A 14,709-nucleotide genomic window follows, 5' to 3' on the forward strand; every position below is an offset into this window, starting at 1 on the left:
AGCATAGTGTTACTTTCTTTAGAGATCAAACAGAACAGCAACTTGTAATTGTTAAATAATTAAGGGATAAATCCACATGATAGCACAAAACTGACTCTGAGAAATTTCCCTATTGTTCAGGAATACTCCATTTCTCCATAGAAAAGTCTAGTGCAACTCCTTTAGTTGCACTCCTTTAGTGCAACTCCTTTAATTGCACTCCTTTAGTTCACTTCATCACAGTGAATGTGGAAGGAGGGAAAAGACTATCAAGAATCAGCTTAAAACCATACTAGAAAAAAGAAAATAGAAACTTTCAAAGACCTCAGTGAATTTGGAATCTGAGTCACAGTATAAATAAGTTTTGCTATTATTTTAACATAATTTTAAGACTAAGGAGCAAAAACTTCTCTCCCCCTGACTTCTTTGACTTTTACTTTTTAATGTATTTATGAGATATTGAAATTTTACGTGCACGCTAAATAAGGTGTTTCCCATTAAGATCAAGACCTAACTACCGAAAGGTAATGTTTTAAATGTGTATCATCATCCTTACAAGGGACCAACAACACAAATTGCAAAATCTGACTACTCTCATGCAAGTCATAATTATTAGGAATGCAAGATTGGTGAGAGGTTATCTCTGCTGAGCTTCTACTACAGAACACCTTATCTGAGAAAGAAGCACACTGGAACCAATAAAACTCTCACCTCTTGAAGACAAAAATAGCAGAAACTGAAAAAAATTGCTCACAATGCTCAAGATGTGTGTAAAACGGAAATAATCACCTTGGACATGAACTCACTATCTTTATCTCATCAGACAGTTTCAGCAACACTCTTTTACCTTGGATCATACAGTGTTGCATTCATACTACCAACTTTACATTTTTTCATTCTTATAAAGCCACTGACATTTAATTCACTATTTATAAACTATGAATCACAATAACAAAAGGATTTGTATCAGCATCCAAGTAAATCACTAATTAGTTAGACTATTATACATTATATAAACATATTTTTTATCTGCAAGCATAAAAAAATACATTAATCACTAAATCAATTGACTTCAACAATGTGAAATTGTTTTGTTAAATTGTGCATTAATGAAATGTGTCTTAGCTATCTAAATGAATCATATACACAAAAAAACAGCTAAGTGAAAACGGAAACTAAACCAAAATTATAATCCCATTTAATTATGGTTTATGGATGGCCATGTAAGTATCTTTACATGACATTAGTCTTTTCTTTATTTACCTTGTCTGTGGATTTTACGTATATATTGCAAAAAATATTCCCTGAGATTAGAGCCACCTTAGATTTTTTAACTGCTGCCTGAGTGGCACTAGTTCTCCAAGTTGCCAGCAGCAACTAAATCACTAATGCTATGGGGTGGTTTTTTTTGGTTTGTTTTTTTTTTTTTTTTGTTTTTTTTTTTTTTTTTGTTTTTTTTTGGTTTTTTTTTTTGTTTTTTTGGTTGGTTGGTTGGTTGGTTGGTTGGTTGGTTTTTTTTTTTTGTTTGGTTTGGTTTTTTTTGGGTTTTTTTTGTTTGTTTTTTTTTTGTTTGTTTGTTTGTTTTTTAATTAATGGGTTCAGAATTATGCCTGTGTAGAGAACTGGAAAAATAAGCAAGTTTGAAATTATGTACTTCTTTCTTCCTGAAGACCCTTTCTCAAAGATGTTCAAACTTTTCAATATTTTGTAAAGATGGTCTGACTATCATTTACGCCAATATCCTCCAACACATTTTCCAAACTGCTAGAAAAGACAAGAGATACTAATGTAACACATGATTTGGCTGCCATGTCCATTTATTACATCTGACATCCTGAATTCCAGCAATCAGGGTGGCTCAGCAAAAGACAAAACAAAGTGGGTGGTTGTTCTAAAGGTTGTTCTACAGCCAGGTTTCTTCAGCTGACAGTGCTTTATCCTCTGTTCTAACATGCTCTGCAACCTCTATTCCCCCAGGATAGCAGCAATATTCATATGACCAGAGTTCAGATGTTGCATATCCAAAAGCTTTCAAATTATAATGGAAGTTAGTCAGGAGCTGGGAAATTACTTGAATACACATCAGAAATGTTTAGAATGGCCAAAAATGCAGATGCAAAGTCACATGCTGTATGTAAAGAATGTATAAAACCAATCCTGCCCAAGGGAGATCTCTGTGTAGGGCCCTGTGATCAGGTTCCTGCTTAAAACCTCAAAACCTGGCATTCTAATACTGCATAGCTGAAAAACATTTTAGAGGACCTAATATAATTGGTGTAGATTATCCCATTAGAACTGAGCTCTAAAATGGTATAGTCATTTCTGGATATTTGTTTTTGTACAGGTATATACAGTAAATAAGATAACTAAGCTAGTCTACAGCAGACCTAGGAGTAGTCTGGATCATCCATCAAGCTTCCCAATGAAAAAGGGTGATCTTCCAAAAACAGGCTCTCTTTTAAATTGCTTTTAGTGCCTTTTCTACCATCTCTCTCTCACTGTAATACACATAACTTATTACATGACCATAGAAAAACGGAAGAATTTCTTAAAAGAATTCTTGAGAGCAGCACTGTAGAAGACACAGAGGTGTTAGAGCATTCTCACCAAGTAGAGGTTTAAGTATTGAGTATGGTTTATTTAGAACAGAGCATGAAAAGATGCAAAACTTTTGCTCAGCTTAATTCAAAACTACTTTCACAATAGAGAAAACAACACACAATACTATAGTCATTTCTCTATTCTGAAACTATAGACTATTTTTCTTTTTCCTCATGGAAGTTTACCCTTCTGAAATAGGGAAATGCTGCAGCAAGTAAGTACCGTTCCTTTAATAACCAGCATTTCCCCCCACCCCCAGCCACTTTTCAAATGTATTGTACAATGTTTTGGTAAGCAAAAAAGATAAAAAAAGGAAAGCAGAGAACAATAATCTTCCACCTTAACATGTATCATGCTTGATCTTCCTTTTAAATTTCATTGTCATTATCAGAATTTCTTAGATGCAAAGTGCAGGGAATTTTGGTATGGTTTGAAAATAATTTACTTATGCTAATGAATTCCAAAAAATTAATTAAACAGTTCAGAGCAATAACATCAGAATAATATATAAACCATAATGGTGGATGTGGTTTTCTTAAGCTTGCAGGCTAATTGCTTAATTTTCAACAGTTGCTTGCATTCCAGAAGCTCCAGCTGAATTTAAATGAATCTGAGAAAGAAGGATTTAGCATTTCAGAAAGCATTTTCCATGACGTTTCAAAGTGAGGGGATGAGAGCATGAGAGGATATACCAAACTGACAACAATTAGCTTGGCACATTAATTAATTAATTAATTAATTCCATTGCACAAGAGACTATCAGGGCACAGGAAGATTATGATCACAAGTTTAGGGATTTCAGGAAAACTTTCAACATAACAGAGATAAAATAGGACATAGTTGAATCAGAAAAACATGAAAGAACTTGCAAATAATTTGGCCTAAATCTTCTGAGGGAGTCTAAAAGAAAAAAAAATGCAGTTTTAGCTTTGACTCTAATAAAATCCTTGCCTGTAGGTCACAGAAAAATAAAGGGCTTTATACTAATCATATAAAACTGGATTTCTATTTTTATATATCAAACTGATTCACCAAATTTATTGGAGGTCCTTAGGTTTTACAAAAAGAAACTTCACAAAATAAGACTTCTGTATTACTGGGTAATAAAATTTCATTTGTAATGAAAAAATTTGGTATAACTCCAGAGAAGCGCACATTCAAAACCACCAGAATTAGAATTAGAACCACCATTAGAATTTCAGCTAATTTAAACCATAAAATTCATATAAAATTAATTTTATGCTATTTTTAGAAGTACTTAGTTCCTACTTACAGATTTGATTAATGTTTCAAACACCTGAATACAAGAAAAAACCCTAAAAATTATATATTCACCTTGGAGAAAAGAAAAGGAGAAGGAATGTAAGACATGGGCAACACTGCAAAAATTTAACTTTAATAATTATTTTTAGCAAATAAAATGTGTAAACCATTAAATAATTTTCATCTTTTCTGAATGCAAACATGGAGCTCACTATGACTCAATGCATAGGGAAATTAAAAATGTGCATCTTTTCATACACCATAAATTGCTGGGGAAAATCTGTAACATTTCATTAACCATCCTAGCCCTGAATTTCTAACAAGTATTTAACCCATAAGTATTGGGGTGGGTTTTTTTTGTTTTGTTTTTTTATGGGTTTTTTTTTTGTTTGTTTTTGGTTTTTTTGTGTTTTTTTTTTCTCTAAGCTCCTTCCAAACAGATAAAAAAAAAACAGACCACAGAAAACCAAAATATGTGCTATGCACCAAATACAACTGAGACCATTACTTCCTTCTGAAAGCAGAGAAAAAGTGACAGATTTTTTCCTCTAGTGGAAAAAAAAAACATCTCCTGGTAAAGACAAATCACCAGTGGGAATCACTTTGGCCAATTTCCCATTCACCTGAGGAAATTCAAACCTGTGTCTCTAAAGAGCATCCAAATATCAGGAAAGAACTGAAGAATCACTGAAGGCAAAAATAAGGTTTCTGTACATCTAAAAAGTTATTAAATATTTATTTGTAAATATGTGACTGAACAACTTAATGATACACTTCTATGAATGAGGTGATCTGAACAAGTACTCACAGAGATGTATCAAAAAAGAAGCCAAAATGTTTCAGCTGTTAAGGCAGTACTTCTGGACACACAGAAAAATTTAAGATGCTGAGGTAAATTTTATAGAAAATAGATGAGACATGATTTTATTTCTTTTCTTTTTTAAATTGCCATACCAGAGTTGGATGCTATCTTTACTCAGAGATGAAATAATCCATTCAAGATCTACACTTATGCTAGAAGAAACAGAACAAATATATGCATTGCATATACATAAATAAATATTCATCCATACACCCCATCATATACTAATGTTAAATGAATCAGGAAACAGCAATTATAGATTGCTCAGTGAGGTACCTCAGTGCCTCTGGGATTGTAACATGTCATCTCACATCCTGCATGTATTTTACAATTAAATTTTTGGATTCATGCATTAGTCCAAAACATCTAACAGTTTTGGGGGTTTAAATGTAAATTCCATTAAAAGATTACCCACAAAAAAACTCCATCAGTGCAAAAAACTCACTGTTACTTTCTAATGATAAAAAACAGAAGAAGCAGTTTTCATTACAGCAGACTAATCTGTCTTTATTTCCACATACTGTGAGAACATTCCAGCCATGATGTCTGACCAAGCAAATATAGAGAGATTTGCGCAGATCTGTAGTTTCAACTAAATTTTTCTTGGTAAAGAACCCATACCCAACCAATGTGTTGAAGTGAAAATTTTTCTGAAGATTATGGCTTATGGCATCCTTCAATTTAGAGGGAAGTTGCGAACAATTAGGACTTGCTCTGCCAACTCCCATTACTTTGGAGAAAATTCCTTCACTCAAATAGCCCTTTAAGAACCAGGATGAAACAGAAATTATTAGGTGAAGAATTCTCTTCATAGTACTATTTTTAGAATAATATACTACAATAGAAGTTGATCACAGGACTCTGTTATGCCTTATACATATTTTAAAATATCAATATATAAAATTAAAGCAATACTAGCTATATGGATAAAAAGTGGCAACTCCAAAAGATAATACCAAATAACACCTATTTTTCTTAAAATAGAAGTCTGGAAAGAGAGAGAGAGACAATGCCATTTGTGTACAGACTGAGTATGTGAGGAGGTGACAACTGGTCCAAGCAAGCAGAGGTGGAAATTATGAGTCTTTCTTCCAAACTTGTTTACAATCCTATCTCCATTGCATCTTTGCTATCAAGGAGGCATCACTAGGTAACTGTGTATGAGGTGGGGAAAAGGCTGGAACTGAGCTGCAGACCCCAGATTTGGAATCAGAGATTTCAACCACATCTCTAGGCAACCTACTTGGAGCAGCTGCCTGACACTCTTAAGGAAAATGGTGATGGAGCAGATAAAAGGAGTTTTTTTGAGTTATAAAGAATAATCTGCACTCAGAGGAAAAACTGAGACAAGATCTAAAATACATCTTCAAAACACTGTAGTTCCATCTACCCCAGCAGCTAAAAGCTCCTGGCAAAATCTTTAACAGCTTACCAAGCATTCTGATACATTTACCTATTTTTCTATAAAAATATATTTAAAAATCCTATTATGTAGAAAATTCTTTAGCCTAGCCTTTTGTTGTCCTTCTATATCTCAGGAAAGTTCTCCTATGAAGACAGGCTGAGAGAGTTGGGGTTGTTCAGAAGAACAGAAGGCTTTGGGGAGACCTTATAGCCCCCTTTCAGTCCCTAAAGGGGGCTGAAAAGAAAGCTGGTGAGGGACTTTTACAAAGGCAGATAGAGATAGAACAAGGCATAATAGCTTTAAACTGAAGAAGAGTAACTTTAGGATAGATATTAGGACGTTCTTTATAGTGAGGATGGTGATGCACTGGAACAGGTTGCCCAGAGAAGTTGTGGATGCCCCATCCCTGGCAGTTTTCAAGGGGTCTGAGCAATCTGGTCTAGGAGAAGGTGTCGGTGCCCATGGCAGGGGTCTTGAAACTAGATGATCTTCCTGCCCAAACTATTAGCTGATACTGTTTTTCCCTAAATCTGAACACTAGTTTATCTTTCTTAAGATACTACACAAAATCACATGAAAGAACATCAAGCACACATAAAAAGACACATTTGAACAAATGGTAATCATTGAACTAGAAAAAAGGATTACTCAAGAACCTTAATTTTAAAGAAGTGGAAGTCACAGAGAAACTAAAGACCTCGCAACTGATTAAATACAGTTTTCAGGATAAACTACATATTTCAAGAGAGTTTCCAGGATGACACTGATTCCTTTGACTAAATATTTCACAACTATGAAGAAACAAAAACATTAAAAATGGTTTGGGGTTTTTAGGTGTACTAAAAATCTCATTTTATTCATAGTTTAAAAAGTAGTCTGGAATTTTATGCTTCTATTACTGCACAAAATACTACAAACCTGACAATAAAGCAACCACTATTTTCCATAGTATCATGACCATATGTGGATTTCTTTGCAATGTATCCAGTGTATCTCACAGATATGTGATAAGATGCTTTTTACCTTACTAACATCACTAAAGAATGCATGTATCTTACTTCTCTTTCTACTCCACACCAATGGCATAAAGCAAAGCTCTTGCTTCCCACACTTAGGTTTCTTTTGAATCCCAGATAAGCAGAATATAAGGGACTCCAAGGAAAAAGAAATGTGCATCAGTCTATGCTTAATATGCTTTAAAACATCTCCAAATACTATGGTAAGAGCTCTGTTTCTTCTCAAGCACTCACTGATAAGTACATTACACTAATTCAGTGCTACTACACAGAGGGTGAGTCTCAGTCACAGGAAGAACAGGAATTGAAAACCTGGTTTCCAAGTAGTAGTTATGATTTTGCTTGGCAAAATAGCAGAAAATTTCAGGTTTCTTCTAGCTTTGTATCACACATATATAGGCCAACACTCAGTTGAAGCCACAGGATTTATCTTCTGATTATGACTACAACAAGTTAAAACAGATGCCTTAAAATGCCTGATTCTGTCCCAAGCAGCAGAATGGCTCCTAACACCTTGAGCAACAGAGAGGAAGAGGCTGAACTCCATCTACAAACACCATTTGTATTTGACTTTGTCCTTTCTCCTAGAGTGGTTAAGCTGTTCGATTTTGTGACTTGCTTTTCTGCTTTGCCGCTAGTAAACACAGATAGGTAAGATTAAGAAAAGTCCAAGTATTTATATTGAAGATTTATGCTTTTATATGTATGTTCTGTGCCAACACACAGAACTTAACACAGTATAGACATCAAAAGTCAGTATATCCCAATATGGAGAATACAGAAAACATGGTTCTGCAGTGAAAAACAGGATATATACAAGGAAAATTTTGCATCTTTATACACAGGAGTTTTTAAACTTAGCTACATATTTTTTAACTCCTACCACACTAATACATTTGAAGCGAAACCAATAATTTATTAAGAAAATGGAAGCTTTTGACTCAAGATTTATCCTAAGAACTGCAATAGAAGAGGTCTAATTGTCTCCTGTATTTTCCTAGCTAGTGTAAATACAACAACCAGTTCTTCTGGATGATATGTTGAAAGAAGGGAGAGAAGCTGTATCACTCTACTTTCTTCTCTTCACAAGACACCAAAAAATTAATAGTCTCTTGACAAAAGAGTTGCCATTGTGGATGGAGCAGGGCAGGGAGGGGTAGAATAATACTCCTTTTATTCCTCCCCACCACACTGGCTACATAAATGGGAACAAGACATGATCTAGTGTCTGAAATTAATCTCCACCCATAAATTCTTTTAAAATACCACATTCTTTTTGGTCTTTTTGTCTTTTAGATTTGTACAAAATATTTCAGCATAAGCCACTATTTTCAGCATCCTGAAAAACAGAATGTAAGAGAGAAAAGAAAAAAATAGAAATAATTCATTTCAAGAGACTTCCATGACATATGGTTTTCATTTATTAAAAAGAACATTTCACACATAATGGAAAGAGAATTATGTTGAAATGCAATTTTCAATTGATTACTTTTAAAATTCTGTTGTCTGATCTCTGAATGGTGCCAAAAATATAATCAGCTTTTATCTACTGACAGTAATTGCTCTGGGTTATTTTTTTGGGTTGGGTAAGTTCCTTTAACTGATTATTGCTTTTAAAACTACTTATATTGACCCAATATGTGAAAAATGAACTGTTGAATAAGAGTAGATATTACAGGGCCTTGATTCACACATTGTGCTATGACAACACTGGCAAACACTAATGTGAGTGCATTAGTGACAATGATGTGATTAGCTGTGAATACCAGTGCTAAAGCACTCCCACAAAAGTCAAAGTCTTGACGATTCATTGATTATCACATGTCAAAACCTGACATTGCCAAAAGATGTGGAAAAAAAGTGGAGAGACTATATACAGAGGATTAACAAGCTAAAACCCATGAATCACATGAGAATGCATATGTTCTTGGTGTTGAAAATGTATTTTAAATGTTCATTCAAATGAATCAAATTTTGAATTCCTCATGAAGACTGGCTTTGGGCATCAGGATAAAATTTAGGTTAAGTTCAAAGCCCTTAGCATTTTCTGATCTAAGCATTCTATTTAATACAGTTTTTACATAATTAATTTTGAAAATTCTGGTAACCAAATGAAACTATTTCTTAGCTATATCAGCATTCAAATTCATATCTACTGATATGAATGTTTGAAAAATAAAATTTAAAAACCCACATGCTCTCACAGGCTTCTCCTACCAAATACTCCATATGGACAAATAATATTTGGATATTACCAATACACAGACGTAAATTTCTGCCAAAATTTTCCCCCAGCTCTTCAAAGAAGTAAGCTCAACAAAACATCTAAAATGGAAATGGGAAAACTCCATTTTTATGCAATAATTAGATTTTTAAGCATAACATTTTCATGTTATTAAAATAAATTGATACTAATTACTGAAATAAGTCTGAAATATGTTCACCAGCTACTGCAGTCTCATCTCAATCTTACATGCAGGTAAAAAAAAACCCGAACACTTTTTTATCAGCAGGTTTTCCTTAATACATAATTCTATATGTGCATAAGTTTGTATATCCTTAAGTACTACACACGTAAGTACTTGTATTTAATACTTAACTCTTAGTGAATATGCTACACTTACTATACAAAGGTGGGATTTTTTTTAAGAAGATTGATGAATCACATACTTTTAGAAGGCTCTTGTAGGAGATCATCACTCAAAATCTACTTGAAATTATTACATATCAAACAAAGCAATAAGCAGAAAGTTTGCATTCTGTCCTACAAAAATTGGTCAGGAAAAATGGGGTATGTAGCATAGTTCAGACAAAGGCCAAATAAAATAGCAAAATTAATGAATCCCTGAAAAACATCAGTTATGACAAAAAGTTCTAGTTGAAACAAAAAATGTATCTGCATGTGCAAATTGTGTAAAAACCAACTCACGGACAAACATGTCTGAACTGGTATTTTCATAACATGCTTAGAATTAAGAAAAATCATTTTTCTATGCATGTTCTATGGCAGTGGTATTCTCATATATTTTACCTGTAATTACCTGTGCATTGCAAATTTTTGTGGAGGATATTTCTGCTACATTTTTTAAAAATACTTGCTACAACACTTTTAGTAAGAAAAGTAATACAGGACAATGTCATGTTACCTGTTACTGTTCACTCCTCCCTCTTTAAAGTTTTAAAGAATACAAATTAATAAACTTTCACTTAACGAATGAACAGTTTGCTGAGATTTAACACAATCTGAGCCTAACTGGAACCTTCACTTGGAATAATAACATACACCAATAGAATAAGGTTTAAAATGTCCCGTTTCATCTATCAACAAGTTACATCCACTTCATACTAAGTAAATGTACAGATTTTAGAAAAAGAGGAGCTACACTAATTGACCTAAGTTTGACTTTACCCTCACAAGTATTTAAAATTATAGTAGAGTAAAAGTATAGTATAAAAGCTTAGAAAGCATTAAAAGGATATGAGCAGTGGCATCTGCTCAATTATACATGTATACATTCGTATATATCAGTATCTCTACTGCACAAGAAGACTTCAAGACATTTCCATTTGTTGATTAATTCCTGAAATACATTATGACTGAAAGTATTTTTGCTCTATTTTGTTTTCCTATGCAGTTTCATAAACATTATCTAGATGGCACCATGCAGGTGAACCAACCATAACTGAAGCCATCACAATAAAAAATACGAAACATAATATATTGTTCTTCATAATGAAAACAAACAAATAACAACCCCCATCATCATTAAATAGTCTGCCTAAAGCTCTTTGTCTTTTTTAATATGTGACATGTAAATTAAAGTGGTAATAAGTTCATAAAGTTTAAATATAGGCTACTGTGCAATACAATAATGTAAAGGAAAAAAAGGATAAAAATAAGTTCTTAGGGCAGAGAAGTGCATGAAAAGGAAAGGAGGATATCAAAGAAGAAGATTAGCACTGGTAGCACAGACTGACTAAAGGAGATAGAGAGAGACCAGTAAAGATAAAAAATGTTCAAAACGGAATGGTTTTGCAGCAGAAATTGACTATCTGAAATATTTTACACCTCAGTGCCCTCAACACGCTCCACAGAAAGCAGGCTCCTAGCCAGTCTGCCAACATCTCTGCCTGGCAGGCTTCCCAACTCTCTAGGCATCCAGAAAGCTTTCCCTAGAAATTTTGCCCATGGAGCCAGAAAAACAGAGTACCCAGTGTCTGAAACCTAGAGGTTTCTGCTGGTGATACACACAAGATGATACATTCTTTTCTTCTGTAGCTAGAAAGATACAACTTAAGCTTCTTACATGGGAGGGACAGGCTTCTCCTACATTATGTATGCTATAATTCTGCACATCCTACTAACCTTCTGTAAATTAGTTCCAATTTGAGTTCACTTCATCCCATCATTTGGACAAAAGTAGAAAGGTGACTTCTGCAATACCTTTTTTATAGAAAATTAAATCTTCCTATTTGTAGTGAAAATACTTCACTTAATATATTATAATACAGCAAGATCTTTACAGTAATTTAATATCTTCTGTCATATCAAAGAACATAGCTGAGGCAAAGAACATAAAATATCCTTTCAAACCATATTCCTGTGTGCTTGAAATTTTAACTACTTTTCCACGAATGTCAATGGGCCTAAGACACTACCTCTTTTTACAAGTTTTGTCTATTTTCCAGACTGCCATGGCCACAGGAACACTATTACAACATCCCAGTAACATCCTTCTCCTCTTCATGACTAAACCACAATGATATTTTGCATTCATCTTGTGATCAACATGTCAATTTATCTGACAATGCCAGCTGGACCAGGGTACACAACACTCTACTCTGCACACGTGCATCTCATTCCAATTACTATAGTCCATTACATCATCAAGCTTTTCCAGCATGATATTAATTCCCAGATTTCATTTAGTTTGTTGATTCTATTATTATTCACCTACTCATTTGACAAAGTAATTAGCTAAATACTGATGAGATTACACTCAAGATTGGTCACAGACACACTGCTTTGATGTTGAAACCTTCTTTTTCAGGACTGTCTGAAGTCACTCTGTTAGCTTATTAAAAAAAATAAATAACGTTGGTCATCTGAAGAAAGCCCTGTTGCCAATGGGGGTTCTGCTCTTACTAACACATCTCCAAAAGCTCAACTGGCCTCTGACCCTCAAAAGTTAGTGGTTCCTACAAAACTATCCCTTTCTCTCTCTTGACTTTCTCATTGTTCTCATGTTCTGGCTGCCTCTTCCCAGAACAGGAGAGCTGGAGCTTTTTAACACCTTTGTGTTACCAAGAAAGAATAACTAGGTCACTTTAAAAAACAGTCCATTTGATTAGTCCTTCTTCCTTTCCTTTTTTTTTTTTTTTTTTTCTCCATTCTACTTTTATACCTTGTTTGAGGCTATTGAAGTTTCTCAGGTGCAGCTTCTTGGGTTGATGATCAGCATTTTAACCATTTCTCTTGTAATTGCTGTAAAGTCATAATTGCTTAAAACACAGCATAAGCCCTATTCAAATTATTAAGTCCTCAATTTTAAGCGTGCTACATATAAATGTCATTATATGATTATAGAAATCAGTATTTAATAATTTTTCCTGAGATGTGTTCTTGTCATTTCAGAATAATATGAGATCTCACAGTAAAGAGAAATTTCCGTGACAAGTATGGAACAAGTCAATTACTTGCTCTTAACTTATTTCTTATATTCAATTCAATTAATGTTAGTAAAAGTATGTACTATGAATGACAAAAATGAAATTCACTCAGTGAAAAATTCTGCCAGCAGAAAAGGAATGCATTCTGGTTTCAGATTTAAATATTACTCTATTATTGGAAAAAACAGCCACATGCAATATTTATTAATAGGTAAATCTCAATGGAAGCCTACAAAATAAAATATACTGCACTTATGCACAAAGAAAGAAAAAAATCAAATTTACATTACTTACTTGATTAAGTATATCTTGTTTCTGTAACACATGCAAGGAAAGAAAGAACATACATACATTAGTAGAGTGTCATAACACTCAAGCTCTGTTTTTATAATAGAAATATTTTTAGTGAAAGGTTAGTGATTTAGATGAGCAAGTTTAAGACATTAGATGGACTATCCCATTTTCTTGCATTAGCTCATAAATCAAGAAAATGCTTCTAAGTCAGCTCTCTAGTCTTTATTAGACAGTGCAAGCAGTTTATTTCTAAACATGCAATGACAGACAACCAAGATAAATAAATATGTTAGTATTTCTTCCATGTGTACTTTAAAAAAAAAAGCATAAAAATTGTTAACAGGAAGAGCTGTAAATAAAACTGAATTCAGTTATCAGAAATGAATATTCTAAAATCCAAGTGGAAAGGTCATGGAGACGATCCTCAGCGCCACCACATGACACGTACAGGAGCACTAGGGGATCAGGCCAGGCCTGCAGGACTTTCATAAAGGCAGATTCTGCTTGACTCCTGGGTCCTTGACACCTAAACCCCTTCTATGACAAGGTGACCTGCTTAGTAGATGAGGATATTGTCTACCTGGACCTCTGTAGAATCATTGTCATCAAGGTTGGAAAAGACCTTGAAGGTGTTTAGTATAGCCTTTAACACTGGATTCTCCTGGAGAAACTGTCTGCTCATGGCTTAGACAGGTGCACCTTTGCTAGGTAATAAACTGGCCAGGTGGCTGGGCCTAGGGAGTGGTGGTCAGTGGAGTTATATCCACTTGGCAGCCAGTAGGAAGTGGTGTTTCCTAGGACTCATCAAGTCCTGAAGAGTATCTTTATCAATGATCTGGACAAAGGTATGACTTGCACCTTAGTCAGTCTGAAGATGATGCACTGTTGGGCAAGAGCTTTGATTTCCTGCTTGACGGTAGGAAGGATCTGCATAGGGATCTGGACAGGCTGAATCAGTGGGCTAAGGCCAATGACATGAGGTTCAAGAAGGCTGTCAGTCCTGCACTTGGGTCACAATGAGCCCAGGCAGCTCCACAGGCTGGGGGGAAAATTGTCTGGAAAGCTGTCCAGCAGAAAAGCAGCTGGGGATGCTGCTTGACAGTCTGTTGAACATGAGCTAATGTGTGCCCAGGTGGCCATGAAAACCAATGGACTCCTCTGTAAACAAAAAATTAGGATGCACTCAAAAAGGATGACAACACTAGGTCTACAAGCACACAATGCTGTGTACCTACTGCCCATTTAGACACTGTCTTTAGCTCTCTTTTCCTAATTTTTGTCAACCTATTCAATGCTCCCCTCAAAGTGAAATGGATGAAATTAATTAATATAAATAGATCTCAAATGATGAAAATAATATTTATCATTCACAGCTTTCCAAGAGGCTGGTCTTAAACTATGTGTATTATACCATGTATAAAATCTATTCTGAATTACATCTTTGATATTGACTTAGAGAAGAACATGAAAGGGCAGGTGTTCAGTAGTATTTGTAGAAGTTTCAGGCATCTCCCTTACATTGAAATCAGAGAGTAAAAGTTCCATAATTAAACTCCCTATAGTAGATAAATTTCTGATAATTATATACACCACTTCGCCTAACCCTAAAATCCATTCAC

At 34.4% G+C, this 14,709-nt stretch overlaps 1 protein-coding gene across 2 annotated transcripts in view; it reads right to left on the bottom strand.

Annotated features, from left to right (window-relative positions):
- Positions 1–14,709, bottom strand: part of DGKB (diacylglycerol kinase beta) — a 337,113-nt gene that overhangs the window by 257,209 nt on the left and 65,195 nt on the right. For both annotated transcript variants that reach the window (XM_053956128.1, XM_053956122.1), the window contains exon 4: positions 13,091–13,111. In XM_053956128.1, coding sequence (XP_053812103.1) covers positions 13,091–13,111 — 21 coding nt within the window. The remainder of the gene's footprint in view (positions 1–13,090; positions 13,112–14,709) is intronic.

This window comes from Vidua chalybeata, chromosome 1, assembly GCF_026979565.1.
Source record: "Vidua chalybeata isolate OUT-0048 chromosome 1, bVidCha1 merged haplotype, whole genome shotgun sequence".
In the NCBI taxonomy this organism is placed as follows: domain Eukaryota; kingdom Metazoa; phylum Chordata; class Aves; order Passeriformes; family Viduidae; genus Vidua; species Vidua chalybeata.